The following is a 22080-nucleotide window of genomic DNA, read 5'->3' on the forward strand; positions in this document are numbered from 1 at the left end:
GGAAGTTTTGGAGAGTTTTCAGTGTTATTATAAAGTATGAGGATTTTGATTACAGGAGCTTCTTTTGAAGATGGAATTATTAAGGAAGGCAGCTCATATATCAAGTAGTGCTAAGCAATGAGCTCAGGGTGTTCTGAAAGTTACTAGGGTTTTGTGGCAACACTGGATCTGCTTTAAACAAAGGAACTATTGTAAGAAAATGTACCAAGGGCATAGAGCATCATCAGCAGAGAATGCTCCCGTTGGCCACAGTTCTCATCAGCCATTAATCTGCCTTTCCTCCCTCCATTCTGTTTTCTTTTGTGCTGCTTTGCTTGGCTCCTGGCCGTCCTTCAGAGCGATGCAGTTGCGCTGCTGCCCAAGCAGAAGCTTACGTGCTGAGGAAGGGAGTTTCCTAGACTGCTTCAACTATAAACATTCCAGCTAAAAAGCATCTGCTACGGCCTGGAAGGGTTCCAGAGCAGAGACCCTAAAAAACACTGCCAGCTGGCCTGCTAGATAATAGCTGCCAGAAGAGCGGAGCTGTCTGAGAGCTCTGAACAGGACGCGGCTAGGACTTGGAGCCTGAAATCAAGTTGTTTGGCTGCTTTTGCCACGCTAACAAAACACGCTTCAAGCAAGCAGGTACACTTGCTTGAAGACTATTGGAGATGATTGTATTGACTGGCCACTGCAGCCTGGCTGGGGCTCAGGTTGCAGCCTGGTGACCCCTACTTGTGACAGCATCTGAGCACGTAAGGTGTTGGTAGTGCTGGCTCTGGAACTGCCGTTTCTGGTGCCTGTGGTTCGTGCCCTTACAGAACCCACCAGCCGCGCCAGCACCACGCTCAGAACGACACCACACATCTGTGAAGCGCGAAGCAAAGCAACCACAAAGCAAAGCAACCCCCCGCCCTTCGAGCTGTCCCTGCTTCCGGCCGGCGCCAAGCTGCGGTGCCCGCCCATTCGCCCGCAGCCGCAGTTCCATTGGCTCCCGAAGGTGCTCATCCTTCATGGCGGCCAATCATATCCTCCGCTTCAGCTCAGGCGTCACGGGCGCGCGGACGCCGGGGGTTTATTAGGCGGCTCGGGGGACGCTGGCTTTCCGGCGGCGGGAGAAGGCTGTCGTGGGATGCGGGTCGGGTTCGGGATACAGCTGTAGCGTCGTGGACGGGCCGCGGCCTGCTGTCGCCCTCCGGGTGAGGCCGCTAGGATTGCGGCCGCTGATTTGATGGAGACACGGGGGGGAGGGCGGATAACGGGTTGTGCGGTGGGGGCAGTCCGGGGATAGCAACCGGCGGGAGGGTGTGGGGGCCCGGCCGCCCCTTGGCCGTGACGGGGAGGGGGGCTGTGAGAGGAAGGCGGCGAGGCACGGTGTGCGGGTGGGGCGGGGAGCAGCGCTCTGGTGACCCTCTGTTTTCTTAGGGGAGGCCCGGAGACAGCTGCATCGCGTCTGGGCGGCTTTGTAAAGGGATCGAGCCAGGTGAGCTTGTCGTGGAAGCTAGAACTTAAAGCTTTGCTGGGCTGGTTGCTCTGCCGAGATGAGAAGTCGTCCTGAGCAGCTAGCTCTACTGTGATGTGCAGAACTAGGTCTCCATAGTGCTGCCTCTGTGTTATGTTTGGCCCTGGTCTGCTGCCTGCATCCTTCGGCGAGTCCTGGAGTTTCTAGTAGTTTTCTGCACAGTAGATCTGCAGTAATTGCAGTCTAAACGAATCTTGGGGAGCAAATGATGTCCTGGGGCATTAGGAGACAAATAACTTTCCTTTGTTGGAATTGCAGGAGTTGTTCATTTGCATCTTTTTGGGAGAGGGAAATGGGTAGCTTTCCCAGTTTGTGCAAGGGACGTGTGCTCTGCTTTCTTCCAGCTCTGAAAGCAAATTATGATCAGTGTAACCATTTGCACTTGTGGTCTTCGTGTGTGAGCATTTGGTGTTTGTTCCCTTCCTGCAGGTAACTAACCGAGAGCTCCTGGTGCTCTGTGTGGAAAGAGTAGCTTTCAAGTCTCTGCTGGGATTTGTGTAGGTTGTTCCTTTGCCATAGGGAAGGTGAGTAGGATTGTTTCCATGTGTTGTTGTTCTGAGGCTTTTCATTTAAATGCTCTGTAAGTAGTCTGATATTTTAAACAACCTGGTGACTGCCAGTTCTCTCTAAACTTGTTTCAGAGTGGTGGTTTTGCTTAGTTTTTTGTACAGCTGAACTGGAGTTTATTGTCCCCAGATGATATTAGGTTTTAGGCCCAAGTACCTGAATAGGAGCATGTGTGAACAGGTGCACCTCTATTGTTGGATCTTGTTTTTTGCACTGGGTCTTAAGGTAGCCTTGTGAATGACTTAATTTGTTCCTGTGGACAATTGTTGATCTGAAAAGTGGTGTATTTGTAGAGAATGAACTTTTTTGTGTCTATATTTTATGTTGTAGTTCATAGTGAATGCATCATAATTTTTAATTATGTCAATGGGACATTGAAAAAAGTACTTTGACTCTGGATGGAAGTGCCATCTGATGCTCCTTCTTGCAAACTTGATATCTTACAGTGTAGTTCAATAGTCTATCTGATGTGACAGGAATGTAACAACTAAATCCTCACAGTTGATGTCTTTGCAGAACCCGCCGCTGATCATTGTGAGTAGTAAGCAAAATGTACAAAGGATTTCATCTGAGATGCTGCTTTTTCTGTGAGATCACAGAAGATTGTCCATAGTATTTACTGGTTGTTTTTGTGCAGGTGAAACTCTAGCAATCCTCAGGTTTTGTAAAGCTAAGCAGTAGCAGTGGTCAGAAGTTACAGCTGAGGGAGCTGTTGTGTAGTGTCCTTGTGAGAGTCTTCCGTCACATGGCAAGGCATCCTGTTGTGGAGCTGGTCAATTTGCCAAGTAGTAGACTGTGGTGTGCAGGGTGGTTTCCTGAGCTGTGGAAGTCCCTGGGTAGCAGTGAGATCAGAAGCTGCCAGCTCTTGCAAGAAACTGATGAGGCTTGGGTAGCCAACAGCAACTCTAGAAAAGGCAGCTCTGGGAAGTGCTAGTGATGGCGAACAGGTACAAGAAGGGTGTGGCAGTTTTTGTGTACCCTGATTGTTTGCTGGAGTTTGTGTGGTTGTAGTTGCTGAGATGGGATATTGGGTGCTCATATTAAAGATTGCAGCTCCAACTGGGTTGTCTCCTCCACCTACTGAACATGCCTGCAAAAGGTGTGCCCAGGTGGAGGACTTCCTGCAGCAGATGGCTGAGCTGCAAGAAGTGGTGATAAAAGTGTGCTGTCAGGAAAGACAAGGAGAGAGGCAGGTGGTTCCATGTGTGTTCTGCCATGAACTCACAGCCAGAAACTTCCCCTCAAGACCAAACGGAAGACAGTGAAGTAGAAAACACAAATCTAAGTTTTACAGCAAGGACCAGCAGGAGGAAGAGGCTTTCTGTATTGTGTGAGGTGCCCCAGAACTGCTGGACTGTGGATGAAGGACCTGGTGTGTCAGGGGAGAAGTAGGTGTTGACTAAGTCAACTTGATCTGTCCCCCATATAGTGACCTGTCCAAACAAGAAACAGCAATGGGTGACAACAGTAGGGGACTTTATCCTGTGGGGATAAGAGATGCCCTTTTGCTAACCTAGCCTGCTAGATTTTTTTTTTTTAATTTATACTTTAGGACTCTGATAAACCTGGTTTGCTGGGAACTGATGGGGTCTGTCTGTCAGAGGAGATGGAGAGCATCTTTGGTTACAGGCTTGTCAAACCGATGAAGAGAGCTTTAAACTAAAGCTGCTGAGATAGGAGAACTCAGTCCACTGGACTGACTGGTTTGATGCCAGTGCCAGCAGCAGGTGCCCAGGGCTGGGAGAGAGGTCAGAGGTCTTCAGGGAAACACCAGAGGAGTAACACAAAGAAATTCCAGCTACTTCATTTGACAAAATAGTTTCATTGGGAACCCAGCTTATGTGCTTCTACACAAATCATATGACTTGGGGGGGAAAAAAAAGATTGGAAATCTTAGTTAAATCTCAGGGCTATGATATAATTGGCCTCAGTGAGACATGGTGGGATGGCTCGTATGCCTGGAGTGCTGGGATAGATGTTATTTGGGCTCTTCAAGAGAGTTAGGGAAGGAGCTGAGGTGGGGTAGCCCTATGTATTAGGGAGTACTTTGGCTGTGTGGAGCTGAGTGATGCTGGTGAAAGGATTGAGTGTTTCAGAGTAAAAGCCAGTATGGCTGATATTATAGTGAGGGTCTATCATAGACCATCCAGGCAAGATGGAAAGGTAGATGCAATGTTCTGTAAACAGGTAGAAGTCTTATGATTGCTAGCCCTTGTTCTCACGACTGCTGGTAATGCAATACAAGGAAGAAGGGTCTAGGGGATTCTTGGAATGTGTGGATGATGCAGGTGATGAGTGAGCTCCCTAGGGAAGTCATCTGTTGTTTGGGAACAAGGAAGGACTTGCAGATTATGTGATGGTTGGAGGCTGCCTCAGGCGCAGTGATCATGAAATGATCCTTGGTGAAGAAAGATAGTTAGCAGAACTCTTGCACTGAATTTCTAGAGGGAATTTTCAGCCTGTTTGGACACCTGATTGACAGAAGTCCCTTGGAAGTGGTTCAGAAAGGAGAAGGAGTCCAGGGAAGCTGGACCTTTTTCAAGAAAGAAATTGTGGAAGTGCAGAAGCAGGGCAATCCCAAATGCACTGAAAGTCAAGCTGGTGGGAGGGAAGTCTGGCCTAGCTGAATAGAACTTGTTTGGGAATTCAAGGTGGAAAGTTTTATGAACTGTGGAAGAAAGAGCAGGAAACTATAGAGCTGTTGTCAAGCTGTGCGGAGATGAAATTGTAAGGGCCAAAGCCCAGCTGGAATTCAATTTGACTAGTGCAGTTAAAGAAGATTAAGTGATTCTGTAAATATGTCATCAGCAAAAGGAAGATTAAAGAGAATTTTGATTACTTATTGGATGTGAGAGGAAATGCAGTAATGAAATATAAGGTTGGGATACTTAATGCATTTGTTGCCTCAGTATTTTTAAGGTCAGTTGTTTGCAGGGTACCCAGCCCCCTGAGTTGGAAAATTGACAGAGTGAAATGAAGTCCCTGTAATCCAAAGGGGTGACCTACTATATCTTTTGAATGTTCTTAAGCCTACAGGTCTGGATGGGATTCCAACTGAAGGAGTTGGTGGAGGTGCTCACCCAAAGTACATGCAGTAACTTACCATTGGTCCTGGGTAGCTGGGGAGGTCCCAGTTGACTGGATGTTGAATGTGACTCTGATCTGCAAGAGTTCTGGGAAAAAGGATCCAGGATGCAGGCCTGTCAATCTGGCCTCAGTACAGGGAAGGTTATGGAACAGATCATCTTGAATGCTATCACATGGCATGTGTGGGACAACTTAGTGATCAGAAGCAGTCAATGTGGATTTAGGAAGAGCAGGTCCTGCCTGACTAACCTGATCTCCTTCCATGAAAGGTGATCTGTTTAGTAGATGAGGCTGTGGGTGTTTACCTGGATTGTAGTATAGTGTTGACACCATTTGCCTCTGTATTCTCCTGGAGAAACTGTCTGCTCGTGGCAGGTGTATGGGTTGGGTGAAGAACTGACTGAATGGCCAGGCCCAAAGAGTGAGAGAAATTAAATCCAACTGGTGGCTGATCACCAGTGATGCTCACCAGAGATCAGTATGGGAGCTGATTTTTGTTTAACACTCTTATCACTTATCTGAATGGAGAGTATTGAGTGCATGTCAGCTAAGCTTGCAGTCAGTGCTAAGGCAGGACTGTTGATCTGACTTGGAGAGGGGTCTATGTAGGTTGGATAAAAGGACTGCATGCAAGCGTGTGAAGTTGAACACAGGTCCTGCATGGGTCATAACTCCATGCAGTGGTATAGACTAGGGGAAGGTAGATGGAAAATTGCCCCCAGCAAATGACCCGGGGTTGCTGATTGACAGCCAATGGAACATGAGCCAGTGGTGTGTTTGACTGAGACTGCTGATTATATCCTGGCCTGCATCAGAAATAGTGTGGCCAGCAGGACAGTAACTAGTAACTTTTTCCCTTCTGTACTTGACACTTGAGAGACCACACCTTGAAACATTTAGTTCTGTGCTCCTTGCTGCAAAGGAGTGTATTAGTGAGTTTGGATGTGTGCAGAGAAGTGAGAGGATCAGGAAACAAGATTTAATAAGGAGTGGTGAAGGAATCTAGGAGTTACTCATTTTGGAGGAGGCCGAGACCTCGTAGACCTCGTTCTTCTCTGCTCCTGGGAGAGAGAGGAGAGGGGATTAGAGAAGGTGAGGTGGCTGACTCTCAGTGAGTTCTTTTCCCAGTCTATAAACATATCTGGGATTGCTCTGATCCAGGTGTAGCACTTCGGACTTGGCCTCGAACCTCATCAGGTTTATATAAGTCCACTTCTCAAGCTTGTTTGTGTCCCTTTGGGTGGCATCCCTTCATTTTGTTGCATCAGCTGCACCTCTCAGCTTAATGTCATCTGCAAACTTGCTGAGGGTACACTTGATCTCACTGTCTAGGTCTTTGATAAAGATGGTAAAAGCACCGGTCCCATGACTGTTCCCTGGGGGACACCACTCATCACCAGCCTCCACCTGGACATAGAGATGCTGACTGCAATCTTCTGGCTGTGACCATCTGAACAATTCCTTACCCACTGAATAGTCCACACTTCTCTCTCCAATTTAGAGATAAGGATGTGGTGTGGGATCATATCAAAGGCTTTGCAGAAATCCAGGTAGATAACATCAGTTGCTCTTCCTTTGTCCACTGCTGCTGTATCTCCATTGTAGGCTACCGGCTTGGTGAGGCATGGTCTGTCCTTGGTGAAGCTGTGCTTGCTATCTCAGATCACCTCATCTTGCATGTGCTTCCCAGACACAGAGGTGGAATGTATACTCCTGAAAAGTCTATGCTTTTAAATAAATGTCTGTTTTGTAAAAATGAATACTGATGTGGTGGATGCTTCCCAAAATCTGGAGTGTGTGGATCTAACCTGTACTATAAATCTCATATTTAGGGGGACCAAACTTGAGACTCTTGGATTGAAGCATCTCCAACTGATTTCAGATAATACAAGTTCCCATAAACATTTAAGTTCTGGAAATACTAAGTTCTGTGTACAGAAATCAGTCCTCAGACTGGTTTTGAGAGCAGACTCTTAGAGGTTGGAAAAGACCACTAGGATCATCTAGTCCAACTTTCTAATCTAGTACCCAGTGATAATACTGCAATCTTCCAGTGAGAGCAGTGTTGTATTTTTTCCCCATTTTCTGTCCTGTATATTCTGTGGTATCTTGGGTCAGGGTGAACGTGTGGGGCTTCCAGAACTGTAGTGCCCTTGGATGGACTTCTCAGATGTCACACAGTTGCCTAGAATATGTTTGGCTGCACTGGAAGAGTTTGAGTGTTTAGTCCAGTGCAGACTGAGGACAACCCAGTGCTCATTTTCCATCTTCAACTGGAGAAGATAGATGCTGCCTAGACTTACAGATGCATAGCTGTATTTAATGAGTTCAGAAGATATGCCATGTGTACTTACAGCAAAAATAAAAACATTAATCCTAGCTTATAAGAACAAAAAGGGAAAATGGCTTTAACGTCAGGCAGGGGGATGAAATACTCTGTAAGATCAGTTCTGAATTCTATGATATGAATAGTTGTGCATTGCATCTCAGAATTGTTTTTGATACAAGTGTGGAGGAATGGTGGTGGATGAGGAGGCAGTGGTTGTCTGAAGAAGAATGAAACAGATTGTCATAAAGAGGAGTAAGGGGAGAGTGTGAGGAAACAAGTTAAAAAGAGTGTAATTATAGTCAAATTTCATTTGATACAGCTAATAAAGTTGTGTATTGCAAATTCCAGTTCTGTGGTGGGTCTTTCTGATTGCTCTGGCACAGACTCGATTACTGTCTAGTGCCTGCATATCATTAGAGGTGATGTGGGCCTCTCTTACAAGCTTGGGAGCTCTGTGTCATAGAATCATAGAATGGCCTGGTTTGTAAAAGACTGCAGTGATCAACCCCCTGCTATGGTGCAGGGTTGCCAACCACTAGACCAGGCTGGTGATATCTTTACCTCTAATGCTGTAATGAGTTACCACTCAGAGCGAGGGCTGCTTCATGGTTGGGAACCACTAATTTGACTGAGGTTCTCCTTAAGCATTTAAAGGACATCTGTAGACAGGAATAGCTTGTGCAAATTAGGGTTGGGCTGGATGATCTCCAGAGGTCCCTTCCAACCACTAGGATTCTGTAATTCTGTGCTAGCTACCACTAATTAATTGGTTAGGTGGGCTTGTCCCAACCAGCTAGGTGAAGAATGGTTTTTCCGTATGTTTGAGGATGGAAAGAAATTGAAATACAGAATACCTCTCAGGTGAAAACATATTTAGTAGACTCATGCTGCTTTGGTTGTTTTGATCCTGGTAGCTGTCTGCTCTTTGCTGTCATAATGCATTACAAGTAGTAATGTATGTGGGTTGTGTTTGTATGTCTCCTTTTTGCCCAGATGCCTCATTGTTAGATGCCAGACCAGTCATCTGTGCCAAGCTGCAACCAAAATGACTAAGTACAAGCTTGTTCTCCTGAGGCATGGGGAAGGAGCCTGGAACAAGGAGAATCGCTTCTGCAGCTGGGTGGATCAGAAACTGAGCAGTGATGGAATAAAAGAAGCTCAAAATTGTGGCAGACAGCTTAAAGCTCTGGGCTTTGAGTTCGACCTTGTCTTCACCTCTGTACTCAGCCGCTCCATCCAGACTGCATGGCTGGTCCTGGAAGAAATGGGCCAGGAATGGGTCCCCATTCAGAGTTCTTGGAGACTGAATGAACGCCACTATGGTGCATTGATTGGTCTCAACAGAGCAGAAATGGCTCTGAATCATGGAGAAGAGCAAGTGAAAATATGGAGGAGAAGCTATGATGTTACTCCACCTCCCATAACTGAATCACATCCCTACTATGAAGAGATATACAATGACCGTCGATACAAATTCACTGATGTCTCTCAGGATAACCTTCCAAAGGCTGAAAGTCTAAAAGATGTTCTTGATAGACTCCTTCCCTATTGGAATGAAAAGATAGTGCCAGAACTCAGAAGTGGTAAAATGATCCTTATATCTGCTCACGGCAACAGCAGCAGGGCACTGCTCAAGCATTTGGAAGGTAAGGCTCTTCCTCTTTGTCATCTTCTCTTCTTACTCACCTGTGTGAAGTTTTGCATCTTGATCTATAGCATGTGTTGCTCATCTGAACAATGTAATGTTAAATGTCTGTGCCCTACAAAGGAATTTTGGCCTGTTGGAGCAGAAATCAAAGAGTGGGGTAAAAGGATCAGTTGGCTTATTGTAGCTGAGGAGCACTAAATTCTTCATAAAAGAGTCATAGAATGGCCTGTATTGAAAAAGACCATCATATCATCTAGTTTCAGCCCCCCTGCTATGTGCAGGGTTGCCAACCACCGGACCAGGCTGCCCAGAGCCACATCCAGCCTGGTCTTGAATGTCTCCAGGGATGAGGCATCCACAACCTCCTTGGGCAACCTGTTTCAGTGAATAATATAGATAATATCTTTCCCAACTGATAAGCAGCTGTGGGTTGTCTGAGCTCTTCGGATTTGTGATTTTCACAGACTCCAGCATTCTGGATCTCCTCGAAGGGTGAGGGACCAACAGCAACAGCAGATGCTTTCCCTTTCTTTCCCTTAGCTTTCTAGTGCTCGTTTAAACAAGTGTATTCAAGCTAAATTTTCTAGTTAGTCTAGGTACAACCTCTTTCACTGTTTTATTTTTTTGCATTTACTCAGCTGTTTTGTCAGAGTTGAAGTCACAATCTGTTTATTAAACAAACAGTGCTGTAATGTGTGGAAGAATAAGCTGTCTTTGGTTGTGGGAGACATTTGTGACTACATTTGAGGCTTAATGCTGATTCTTTACTTAAAAAAGCTGCTGTGACATAGGGTTCTGTAGAGGGTAGGTACTTGCTAAAGCTTTTGCTGTGTTATTTCCATGTATCAAAAATGCCTACCAGTCAACAGCTGAGCTAGTTGGTTGATTATCTGGGACCTGGAAAAGATGCAGCTTGCTGTTAAGTCATTGCTAGTTTTCCCTCTCACCTCTCTATAATGACATGACATCTAATACAAGCAATTCTGAACTAGAAGACAGGCTGCAATAAGTTCTTCATGGGTAGAATAGGATTTAGTGACTGCACATGTAAAGAGCAACCTTGTTAGAAATACAGTTGCAAGACCAGATTTTGCCCATTCAGTTTTCCCTAACTATAATCCTTTGTGTACCTCTATAGCTTTGACTGCCATGCACTTTTTGCATTCAGGCCTGCTGGAACAGTCAGTGCTGCTGATGCTTTAGTAGGATTCAGAAGCTCAGAGAATGAGACACCTACGTGGTTTCTGGAACCCCAGAGGCAATGACTCTGGGGTGTGGATTGCTTGGATGCAGGAGGAAGGCTGGTTCAGCCAGATTGTGGTCAGTGTGATCACAGAATCATTAAGTTTGAAAAAGACCTTTAAGATCATCTAGTCCAACTGTCTACCTACCACCAATACTGCCCATATTTCCAGGTGTTGAGCAGCTCCTGGGAGGCCACATGCACTCAGGTTCTGCTCACTGCAGAGTGGCCCATCTCTGCTTCCAGGTGGCCATTAAAAGCCAGCTCAGCATTTGGGAGCAGCTTGGCTAAAACCTGTCTGCTGTGAAACAGTTTGCTTGTTTCACATGATTCTTCTCTCAGGTTTGGAATAGCAGGATTTTAAAGAGACATACAGGCCCAGATCTTCTCATGATGTATTACCCAAAAGAATCCTCTCTGGCAATCTGGTGTGATGTACTGTGTGAGGATGTAACAGCAGCTTACCATCACCAGGCATTCAGAGACAAACCCTGTGTAATGCCCTGACCCCACTACTTTCTGCTCATGCGGTATAGGTTTTGTGAACATCAGTTCATTCTTATCTACACCTTCCCTAGTCTGAAAGCTTCCAGCAAAATAGTGTCACTAGTCCATAGAAATCAAAGGGCCTGCATGTCTTTGCAGTTGTCCATTGCATGCATAATCCTTTAAAGTAAAAGGGACAGAAGGGCAGAGGGATCCCCAACCACTGTGTCCTCTACCAGCACCCTGAAAACTGAACCATGCTTGCCCAAGCCCTCTGGGAATACTGCAGACTGCAACTTCTGTGGAAACCCTGTTTTGTGCAGTTAAGCACCAGAGCTTGAGAGGACGGCATCATCAGCAGGTAACGGTCTCTGCATTGAGATCAGTGAGAACAGTGTAGGCTGAAACAGCTGCCAAGATTTTTTTGTTGTTGTTGTGAGATGGACTTGAGTAGAATTCCTCAAGGGCTGTTGTCAGTATAAATGTAAATAAAACATCTGAACAAAGCAGGATTTCTGATATTACAGCCTGCATTTTTTTGCCCTTAACTCCAGTATATATCCGTCTGGATAGAAGAGGTGTCTTGTCTGTAGTGGTGACTTTCTCTCTTTCTCTCCCAAAAAATTGTGAGCTGCTCCGGAACTGGACCTGATGTAAGAGTGCTCCAAGCTTGCTAGCCTGCTGTTGTTGTAGCACTCACTGTGTAGTGTGCTTTAATTTGTGTGAACTTTCTATGATATGCTTAGTATGTGCTTCATAGTAGTGTCTAGGCTCCTGTACCTCAGCTGTGGTATTTCTGGCAGTGAGAAAATGGGCTTCAAATGCCCATCATTCCTAAGTGAGTGATTGGTTGTCTTACTACTAAGTTAATAATTGAAGCTGTAGCTCAAATTTTAAATGGCACTAAATGTTTTCATTCGACTTGTTCTGATGAAATAGCTTCAGTTTCTTTGGAATGAAACTTAATGACTTTGCTCAGAATTTTCTGTTCCTGTATCAGAGACTTTTCTTTTGAAACAAGCCTGTGGTTCTGTGAATCCGAATGCTCTCCTTGTTGTTAATTGGTGAAAAGAGCTTGAATTATGGTGGTTTTCCACTTGCACGCACAAAAAAAATCAGAGCAGCAGAATGTCAGGCTAACAAGGGTTTGATTGTAGGTTTGCATTTTGCTTTTCTCAGTGCTCGGAGTAGACTTCAACAGGACAAATGTAGGGTCTGTCTGTAGGATGCCACAGCACAGTTTGCGTGAGATGATTTAGAAGTGAAACTGCAATAATCTTGATGAAAACAGTGTTTAAAACCCAAACTGGATGGTACTGTTGTGTGCTCAGATGAGAAACAGCAGCTGCTGAGAGCTTGCTCTTTTGTCCCTCTGTGCTGAGTAGAGTTTTCAGAGCACTTTGCTTTATCTCCAGGTGATCCATGTAATGCTAGAGATCACTGGTACAATTAAAAGCTGGTAAAGCAACAAAATAACTTTCACTTCACGCTGTTAAGGATGGAAAAGTTCTTTAAAACATTTTCTTCCTCCACTGACAGCTGTCTGTTTGCCAGTGGAAGTGTCTTGTTAGATCTCAGTAACTGTTTTTGTTCTGTGACACTTCTAGCACTGACTGACCTATTACTTGCCTTTTACACAGTGCATTTTTCTTTCATGATGTACCATGTCTTTGCACTGAAAGCACTGGCAACAAGAAGTTAGTGAGAGCGTGTAAAATAAGTGTCAGACTTGTTTTGTTATCCTCACTCTGAGACTTCCTATTGATTGTGAAAATACCAGTTGCTAGAATCTACTAAATAAGCTTCTTGGGTGCATGGTCTATGTACAGGTGGTTCTTTCAAGTTATTTTATTTGATACTTCTGAGACCCTCTTAGCAGACTCTCCTTGTGAAGGAAGCATTAGTGTAAAAGCTGTGTCCAGCTTGCTTTGTTGGACAGCAGTATAATGGGTGCTGTGCTGTCTTTTGGCTCAGTTTTTCTTCCATTCTGACTATTTATCTCTGAGATTGGTATTAAATACCTCTGGATAAGGTCTTACAGAAGACCTAATTGTTGCTTTCCCTTCCTGCTGAAATGATGCCATCTTTTGTATATGGTGTGGTGGTCACTGAGCCTTGTCATGCAATTAGTCAGGGAAAAAAGTTGTTCAGGAGGGCAGGGGTTATCTATCTGAAGAAAGATATGGGTGTCCCAGACCCTGGGTTTGTCTGCTTGAGGTCACAGATGGGACAGCTCTGCAACTGTGCTTGTGGGCAGGATGGTGAGTGGGAAGATGAGCAGGGAGAGCGGTGCCCTCAAGGACTCTTCTTTTTTGCTCTACTGTGGGTCCATTAGTTGAAGTGCTGGAGCTGTGCATTGTGATTCCTGGGGCAGGCTTGAGTCCTCTTGAGGACTACCTAGTAGGATTATTTTAGTGTTTGCATATATTTTAGTGTTTGCAGGCTGATATTCTTAAGGAAATGCTACTTACATGATTGTGGTGCCCAAGGGCAGTTAAAAGAAATCAGCTTGAGATGATCCAGCATTTCTGCTGAAAGATGTACTTGCATCCTCCTCTAACTCATCCTATTCTGTTTCTGCTGTTTTTCTTGAGCTTGAGTCTTTGTATGAGCAAACTTGGCCTCTACACTGGTGAAAACAGCAAGAAATAGGTTAATGACTGTGGAAATACAGCTTGAATCTCTGCTGAGGACTTCTGGGCGTTTTTCAGGCTAGTTGTACAGGTGACAGCTAATGCTGATAGTAGCAGATCTGATGTCTCTTGGCGCATTAAATCTTCAGGAGTTCATGGCAGGCTGTGATTTCTTGGCTGCATCAGAGTACTTTAGATTCATGGTTTGTTTTCCTACACAATCTCATTTGGGAGTGGCTTCAGTAATGACCACTGTAAAATTCAGGCCACGATCGAGATGAGTTTATGTAATGACACAGGAGGAAAGCTTGGCAGGCATAAGGGTGAAACAGATGTAGATAATATGCTGCAGCTGTGGCAGTAGCCCACCCGTCTTCCTTCTTGCCTTCAAATCTGCACAGTGAGATTAAATGCTGTAGAGTTCAAGAGCCAAATTATGACACTTTGCCTATTTCTATTTTACTGAAGCAGGTCCTCTGCCAGCTTGCAAGCAGCTGGTATCCATTCAAGGAGGGCAAAATCTGGTCCTGGGTGTTTAACTTAATGAAAATACTGATGTTTTAGTCTAAGTTTGCGGGAGGGATACAAGGAACTGATTTGGATCCTGACCACAGAGCGGCAGTTCTAGTCTGAGCCCTTTGTGGCTGAATTTAGGTATATGATCGTGTGTGTTCTGTGAGATGAATCATGTGGCTTCAAGTATAGTTGACATGCAAGGGAGGAGGGGTGTAGCTATTCTCAGTAGCTGTTCACAGGATGGCTGAAGTTGGTGTGTTGCCCTCTGGATCCATCTGGTCCAAGCTCTACTCAAACAGGGGCACTCAGAGCCCATGTCCAGGTGGCCTTTGAAGATTTCCAAGGAAGAGACTCTGCAACATCTCTGGGCTATCTGTGTCAGTGCTCCACACAGCATGGAAGTGCTGCCTTGTATTCAGGGGGATCCTACTGTGTGCTCCAGTTTGTGCCCACTGCATTTTGTCCTGGGACTGGATATCGCTGAAAGGAGTCTGGTTCTGTCTCTGCACCTTCCCTTCAGGTGTTTTTTAGACACTAAGATTCTCTAAGCCTTCTGGTTCTCAAGACTACAGTCCTGGCTCTTCCCTCCTTTCATTAGAGTAGAGATGAAACGCTTCAGCCTCTCAACTGTATTTGCTGCCCTTTGTTGGATTCTTTCCAGTATGTCCATGTTTCTTGTGCCAGGTAACCCAGCAGCAGATGGAAGATTCTAGGTGAAGCCTCACCACGTGAGTAGAGGGAAAGGATCACTTCTTGACCTGCTGGCAGTGCTTTGCCTAATGCAGTCCAGGATACCCTCAGTCCTCTTAGCATCAAGAACATGTTGCTGGCTTATATTCAACTTGGTGTCCATCAGGACCACACTTCCTTTCTGTAGAGCTGCTTCCTAGCTTGATGCACCCCATCATGTCCTGGTGCCTGGGGCTGTTTCTCTGTAAGTGCAGGATTTTGCACTTCATGTTGAACTTGATGAGGTTCCTGTTAACCTGTTTCTCTAGCCTGTTTGGGATCCCTCTGGGTAACTTCAAGGCCCTCTGATATATCAGCCACTCCTCTCAGTTTCCTCACTGTCAAGACTAGTGAGGTTATGCTGTTCCATCATCTAGATAGCTAATGTTAGGCAGGCTTGGACCCAGCTCCTGCGATACACTGGCCTTCAGTTTGTCCTTAGACCATTGATTGCCACCCTCAATGCTCAGCTGTACAGCCAGTTTTCTATCAAGAATTTAATACAGCTCTTCAGAATGTGGTTGTTCTCATGTTCCTCAGACTGTATAAACAGAAGGAAAACTTAAGAATAGTGAGAGGGGAAGAGAAGCTGAACCAACTCTTGCAGGAATTGGCTTTGTATGCCCATAATTAAGCCTAAAGAGTTTGTCTGTTTAGGACTTTGCAGAGTTTAGGTATTTCAGAGCACTTCATGGGCTATGAGAGGTGAATTTTTCAAGCTTGCAGAGTGTTATGGAGAAATATACTTTGTAATAAATCTGATCAGTTAATCCTAAAAGACTGTCTACCAGTGAAAGTCTCCCCACTGTATATTTCACCTTAAAAAAAAAAAAGCCTGTGATTGATCATCCAGTTCAATTAAATGAAGCACAAGGGAGCTGGAAAAGAATTCTGAATATGACTTCGAAAGCACTTTCTTCTCTGAGTTCTGTAAAATTCTTATAATGATCATGTATCTAATTGCTTCCTACTGTACAGCTGCTATTAAGGAACAGGTGCTCAAGAGATAACATGGGAAGTGTCTGCTTAAAGAATGGGTTGACTGGTTTTGTGTCCTGAAGAAGGCATCCTGAATGCTTTGGCAGTGTGTTCTTATAATTTTAAGTAGGCAGGACTTTAGTTTTAAACTTTTTCAGGGAAAGACTGATTCCAGCAACCTAGTACCCTTCTTCCCATATGAAATGTAATGTGGCTGTGACACAGTCCAGGTCAGGTGAAGTGCAAGAAAAGGTCACTGTGCTATAGTTACAGCTCATGAAGTAACTGGATAGCAGCTTAGCGTACTCTTGGAATGGCCAGAGTGGTAAGAAGTGATCTCTTTACTGTCTTCCCAGACTGTTAAGGAGTGTTCTCTGGGCATTTTTCCTGCAACTGAGGAGTTTGTGTGACAAGTCTGATCAACATTTTGTTTTCTGAAGAAAAGCACTCCGCAAATACAAATTCAAAGGAGAAAACTAAGTGCTTGCTACAACTTGTTTATCCCAGGCTGTGCTCCTCCTGCTTTGTACATCAACACTAGTTGACATTGGTGTGGTCACTGTGTTCTGTAGTAAGGGTAAAACATCTCTGAAACCATGTAGCAGCAACTACTTCTTTAATCCTGCTTTAGAAAAAACATTTAAATATCCTGCCTGCTGACCACATTCTGTGGTTTGCTGAAGTTCTCCTGTGTGACTTCATCTGTTTTGTTTAAATCCGTATGGTTTAGTCTGGGAGGCTGAATTTGAGAGGTGGGCAGAACACTTCCTAGGGCCAAATTCCCTGTGGATGCGTGGTGACATTTGAATGATAAGGTCTGTAAGAATCCTGAAAACAAGGATTTGGACAGCTTGACTGCTTGTTCTGCAAACCAGAGTTCTTGAGAAAAATGTTTGTGCCCTGGTGAACAGATTCTGTTTTTCCCATTGACTTCTGTGTAGTTCTAAAACTTGATAGGCTCCTTAAGTGCTTTTATGTAGGTCTATGATTCTACTCGTAGATGAATTATTTACCCTTTTATATAGGGAGTGATTAGACGGGCAGGGTACGTGACTTTTTTGTACTGAACGCTCAATACAAAACAGGTATATACATCTTGCAAGGGTTTATCTGTTTTTCTTGCTCCTTTCTGAAACGAAATGCTGATTTGCAGCTAAACTGATTACTCAGTCCAACCAAAACAGGAATAGGTCACTACAAAAGTTTAGTTTGTGTAGTCTCATAGCAGCAGCATAAAATTGTCACCTCATGATTACTTTTGTTTTTTTGACCTGATGTCATACTGCTGTGGCTGAGTGGCTAGACTTTGCTTTTCTATGTGTGTGTTAGCTCTACTTTTTCTCCTTGATGTGAAAATCACTGGTAAGTTTACACTCCTGTTCTGAGAGCCACCTGTTTTGTCAGCCGGCTTGAGAGAATTTCCTTCCTGTTTTTTAGTCTAGTTCATATGGTGCCATAGTTTTAGAAGCTTGATAGTGAACTTTTTCTAAGTATGAGTTATTGAAGCTGCTCTGTTTCACAACAGCAGATTTTCACTTTGGGAAATAATCTTTAATCATTGCTTCTTAACTGCACATATTTAGAGCTTATGCAGAAGCTTTGCTTAAATTTTGGTCTCAAAGTTCAATTGGACATTTATAGAAATTTGTGTGTTTCATGTAAATGTAACCAGCAATTTTGCTGAGCTTAGAGCCCCAGAGTACTTTAAACAGGTAAAATTTTCTCCATAGGTGCACCTTAATAAAGTGTAAAATGCAGGAAAACAGTCTAACTTGTATAAACTGACTTTTTTGCTTTTCTTTGCATTTTTCTCAATTTAATGTAGGAATGAGTATCCTGTATGTAATTCCAGGGCTTGTACTGAAGATGTCTTTAAACTTCTTTTTAGAAATCAGTTGTGGGAAACAGTTCTTTACTTGCTTGCAACTATCTTAAAAATCAGTAGTTACAAGGTGTTGCATAAAAAAAAAAAAACTTAAGAGAAAAAATAACCTTAGTATCCTGTATCTTTAAAGAGGATGTTGCATTGATTGCTTATCTGAGGCCTTTTCATGTTGGGATAATACACATTGACTCTAATCCTGATGAATTTTGTGTGTGTGATTTGGGAAGATGTAGAAAACCCATGCTTAAAGTGTCCTATATTTAAAAAAAAAAAAAAGTATACAGGGCAGTTTTTTCCCTCTTCAGTTCATGCGATTACCAAGAATGAAGAAATTGTCTTCAGGTTGTTGGAAATTCCCTCCTATAGTTGTTCTTAGAACACCAACCAAGTTGTGGTCTAGCTGGGAATGAAAATTGATCCTCGAGTAGCTGCTATTGCTGAAGGAGGCTGGAATTATGTTGTTAAATGCTTTAAGACCAGATAATCTCAGAAATAAGGCTGAGCAAATAAGCAATTAGGAAGTTGTTGATTGCTGTAACTCTGGGTTTTTGTCTTTGACAGGCATCTCCGACAAGGACATCATGAATGTTACTCTCCCCACTGGTGTGCCCGTACTTCTTGAACTCGATGAGAATCTGCGTCCTCTGGGCCCTCACCAGTTTCTGGGTGATCAGGAAGCTATCCAAGCTGCCATCAAAAAAGTGGAAGATCAAGGGAAAGTAAAATCTGCTGAGAAGTAAAATCGTGAAAGTTACTTTTGAAGTGTGTGGTAGTTAAGTGATTTATTTATGACTGCTAGGTTGCACTGTGTGAAAATCTCAATTTCAAGCACTAAGTAATTAGAAGGGGCAGTTGTTGAGTCTGTTTGGCAGGTGAACCCTCTGCCTTTCAAAAACTGGATTTCAGATCTCAGCGTGAGATTATGGATACGCAAAAGGAAATACCATCATTCAGGTAATGGAAACTTGCAGGGCAGTCTCACTCAGATCTAGGTTTGATGGTGGTACAGGAATGGAAATAAAGGGGTCTGTTATTGCCATTTACTAGACCTGATCTGTTAGTGTTAGTGGGGAAGAAAGCAATGTACAGCATCATCTTACAGGACTACTAAGTCCAGGTTGTTACAGGTATTAACAACGTTTTTCACTGACAGAATGACATGATTTTTCTATCAACTGCCATGCCAACTTTTTTTCTGTATAAATTCTTTCAGTCTTTCCAAACACTTTTTATTGTACACTCTTCTTTCTCTTATTCGAAGGTTCCCCAAGCCAGTTCATGGTCCAGAGGTGAATTTTATAGAGATGCTTGGACTGTTAGAGCTACTGCAATCTTTTATTACACTGTCATTCAATTTTTAAGGAATCTAGAAGATATCCCTCTTTCTGCATTGTCTTTGCACAACATTGCACAACTGTGTTTTGTTGGTTTGCAGTAATGGGATTTAATTCAAACTTTAACTGCAAACTAAGCACAAGTTTTCCTGCTCAATGTTTAAATTATATCTTAGCCCCGGTAAGCAACCTTAACAGTTCTGGAACATAAACATGTACTAGAGATTTGAGAAACTTGTTAGAATTGTTTCTTTTTTTTTCCTCAGTAAAACTGGAAATATGAAGCCTCTTTCTAAGCTTTTCTGAGTTGGAAAGAACAGACAAATCTGTTCTACAGTAATACTGCTGTGGTACTGTTGGTAGACCTCTCTGGGCAGAAATGCTGCATAGGACATGTAAGGTGTATTACTAAATGAAGCTCATGTAACTATCAAGCTTAGCAGTGAAGGATGTTCTACAGTGTCTGAAAGTGTTTTCCTATAAAGCTCTCCTCACACTCAGCTTGATTCCTGTTGAGTGTGACTAGTGCTTTGGTACTAAGCTTGAACTGTGAGTGTACCGTAGTGTGTTCCAGCATTGAGATGATTTCAAATTTGAGAGTGAATTTGAGGCTGTTGTTACTTTAATTTAAATATGACACAGTTATTCAACATCTGACCTCAATTACCAGCATCAGTAGCACTTGTGTATGCAGTATTTGAGCTGAACGTGTTTTCAGCATGGTCCAGCTACAAATCTCAAAAATTTAATAAGTTTTTTTTGGTATGATAGTATACACTTTCTAAAAACCTTAGAGTAACTTCTTTTTGCAGTGAGCAGCTTAGTAGCTAATTTTGTAGGTGTGAAAATGGCTTTTCCTCTGAGGAGAGCAGTGTGACAATTTATACTTGTGACACAAACTGGAAGGAGTCTTTCCAGGTCAGATACCAGCTCATGTTTATGTGACAGGAGCTCCGTGAAAAATGTTTTTACTAGATGGTACTTTCTCTTACATGAACAATGCTTGGGCTTTTCTTGGGTTTTGTTTTAGTAGCCCTTGCAACAGGAACAAAGTTACTTGTTTGTTATTTCTTAAGAATAAAGCTGGTAGTAAACATAAAGCTGATAGGTTTCTTTTTCCTTCGTACAACCCAGAATATTCATCTCGTTTTCTTTGAAACCCTGTTAGCAGCTTTCCTACTACTATATTTGTGACACTGCTTGACTTTATGGTTTTTTAGCTTTCTGTGCATAGTGACTCAGTCTTAATTGATAGTTGGTATTGAGGAGTTACATTGTTGATGACAAAACATACTTGTCAATGCAATGAGGGAGGACTGCTGGCACTGATAAGATTTTTCACTAGACATGCAATTATGTTCATTACCAAGAAAAAAATTACTTTAGATTTGTTAACAAGACAAGCCTAGCCACATGTCATCAGTGGTAGCAGCACGTGTCAGGATGTGGGCTTAGAAAGCATGATCATGTGCCCATATTCTCTTGGTGTTGTGGTGTTGTGATGTTGGACTTCTTGAGGACTTGAGACACAGGTGGAATCTATGTGGAAACAAATCCAGCTGAACTGGGAGATGCTCTCTAACACAAGAGCACTGATGTCTGATCTCTTCTGGGCTTGCAGTGGGGAATGGAAAGGTAAGTATAAAGAACATTCATGTTTCTGCACCTGAAGTGATGCAATTGACTGAAAACAGCCTTTCGGAGCTTTGGATGGTCAGGAAAAAGCAATGCAATGCTTTCAGGTGGCACTATTTCTGTAGTGCTTCTTGAGACAGGAATGGTGCTTGTGCCCTGGGAGGTTGGACTTCATTTGCTTTGACTGTGACTCCAAAGATGACAGGATTTGGTATGCACATCTGGCAGCAATACCACCTCACAAAAGTACTGGATGGAACCAGCTGGAGATTTCATTCATCTTGAAGACTTTGATCTTCAAGATGAATTTTAACACCTTGCAGTACTTGTTTCTAAGTAGCCTTGTAATTATGGATGTTCTATGAATTAAATTTATATTGAAAATAAACCAGCTTTCGGCAGTTGCATTAGGAAAAATGTCTGGCCTTCGGGCATAACTACATTAGAAGGAAAGAGAATCTTGCTGCTGGTGGCTTTATAAATTGGTGGGTGGAAAACATTTTTCTCCATACTTGAATATGCATCGGTGTCTCGAAGTCTTGTAAGGGTAACCAGCGTCTCTACAGTTGACATCATGGATGTGGTTGATTTGGATTTTCTCACACATTTTAACTTGTGGTTCAGTAGCAAGTAGCTCTAGAATTCTCTTGAAAACCTTTTGTAAATATGGTGGAGCTGATAGGTTCTTTATAACTCAATAAATGCACCTGAAATGGAATTTAACTTGGTCTCTGTCTTTCTTCCTTCTACTGCCTTCCACTTCGCTTCCTTTCTAGGGCTGATAGGTAAATAAAGCTGTGACCTTCAGTGTTCTGGAGCTCATATCAAGCAGTCCTTGATCACATATCATGCGGTCAGTTGGTTAAAAATAGAGCAAATACTGCCTCATCTTTGCATGCAACTAAACTGTGCTGAAACCTGTTTGAAATGATAAGGACATTTACTTAAGAACAGCAAATTAAACATACTCAGTTTCAGAACACAAGCTAAACAAATGTTCATTGTTGTACATCTGCTTTTTTTGTAATAAATGCTGTTTGATGTGTTTAAAATTGTGGCTTCTGAACATGAAGCCAACTAAACTCTCCAAAGGGCTTTGGTATCAAGCCTACAGGGGGCTGCTTGCTGCTGATCTTAATACAGTAAGAAGACTGTAGATAATGTGAAATGGAGGCAGTGAAGGCCTTAAAGGAGGAACATTCAGATGGAAATGGGGAAGATGCAGCTGTATAGCTGAAATGAAAAGTGTACTGAAGAAACACCTTTTAAAAGCTGGTCTTGTGATGGTATTGAGTCACTTCCATACTGCTATTGAATGTTTTTTAGTTATTGCTAGCTAACTGAAGGTGTGTTCTTACTCCCTTGCCTCCCACACAAGTCAGCTTTGGTACTTTGCTCCGCCTTGCTTAAAATTTGTCTTAATTATAACTCAGATGATTCTTGAGCCCTGTCCACTATTACCTATATAGGGAAAAACCCACCTAGAGTGGCTTGCTTGCCCTAATTCCT

The 22080-nt window shown here is 43.3% G+C and overlaps 1 protein-coding gene across 7 annotated transcripts; it reads left to right on the plus strand.

Moving 5' to 3' along the window:
* The first annotated feature begins 1070 nt into the window (after positions 1 to 1070).
* Positions 1071 to 21289, plus strand: BPGM (bisphosphoglycerate mutase). Of its 7 annotated transcripts, XM_010713822.3 has the most exons (6): positions 1073 to 1178; positions 1405 to 1462; positions 1931 to 2025; positions 6488 to 6705; positions 8478 to 9130; positions 18164 to 21289. In XM_010713822.3, exons 4-6 carry the CDS (start codon positions 6665 to 6667, stop codon positions 18340 to 18342), a joined length of 873 nt encoding a protein of 290 aa, XP_010712124.1. In that variant the 5' UTR covers positions 1073 to 1178; positions 1405 to 1462; positions 1931 to 2025; positions 6488 to 6664; the 3' UTR covers positions 18343 to 21289. The 7 variants fall into 7 exon arrangements, with proteins under 7 accessions (XP_010712158.1, XP_010712124.1, XP_003202521.1 ...); XM_003202473.3 differs by lacking the exon at positions 6488 to 6705; XM_010713829.3 differs by lacking the exon at positions 1931 to 2025.
* The last annotated feature ends 791 nt before the right edge of the window (positions 21290 to 22080 follow it).

Source organism: Meleagris gallopavo, chromosome 1, assembly GCF_000146605.3.
Source record: "Meleagris gallopavo isolate NT-WF06-2002-E0010 breed Aviagen turkey brand Nicholas breeding stock chromosome 1, Turkey_5.1, whole genome shotgun sequence".
NCBI classification, from domain to species: domain Eukaryota; kingdom Metazoa; phylum Chordata; class Aves; order Galliformes; family Phasianidae; genus Meleagris; species Meleagris gallopavo.

Excerpts from the sequence above, each read along its gene's own strand:
- BPGM (XM_010713822.3), top strand. The coding sequence starts at position 6,665 with ATGTGGTGTGGGATCATATCAAAGGCTTTGCAGAAATCCAG. Across the intron at positions 6,706-8,477 it reads AAGGCTTTGCAGAAATCCAG|ATGCCTCATTGTTAGATGCC; the intron begins GTAGATAACATC and ends CTTTTTGCCCAG. Across the intron at positions 9,131-18,163 it reads ACTGCTCAAGCATTTGGAAG|GCATCTCCGACAAGGACATC; the intron begins GTAAGGCTCTTC and ends TGTCTTTGACAG.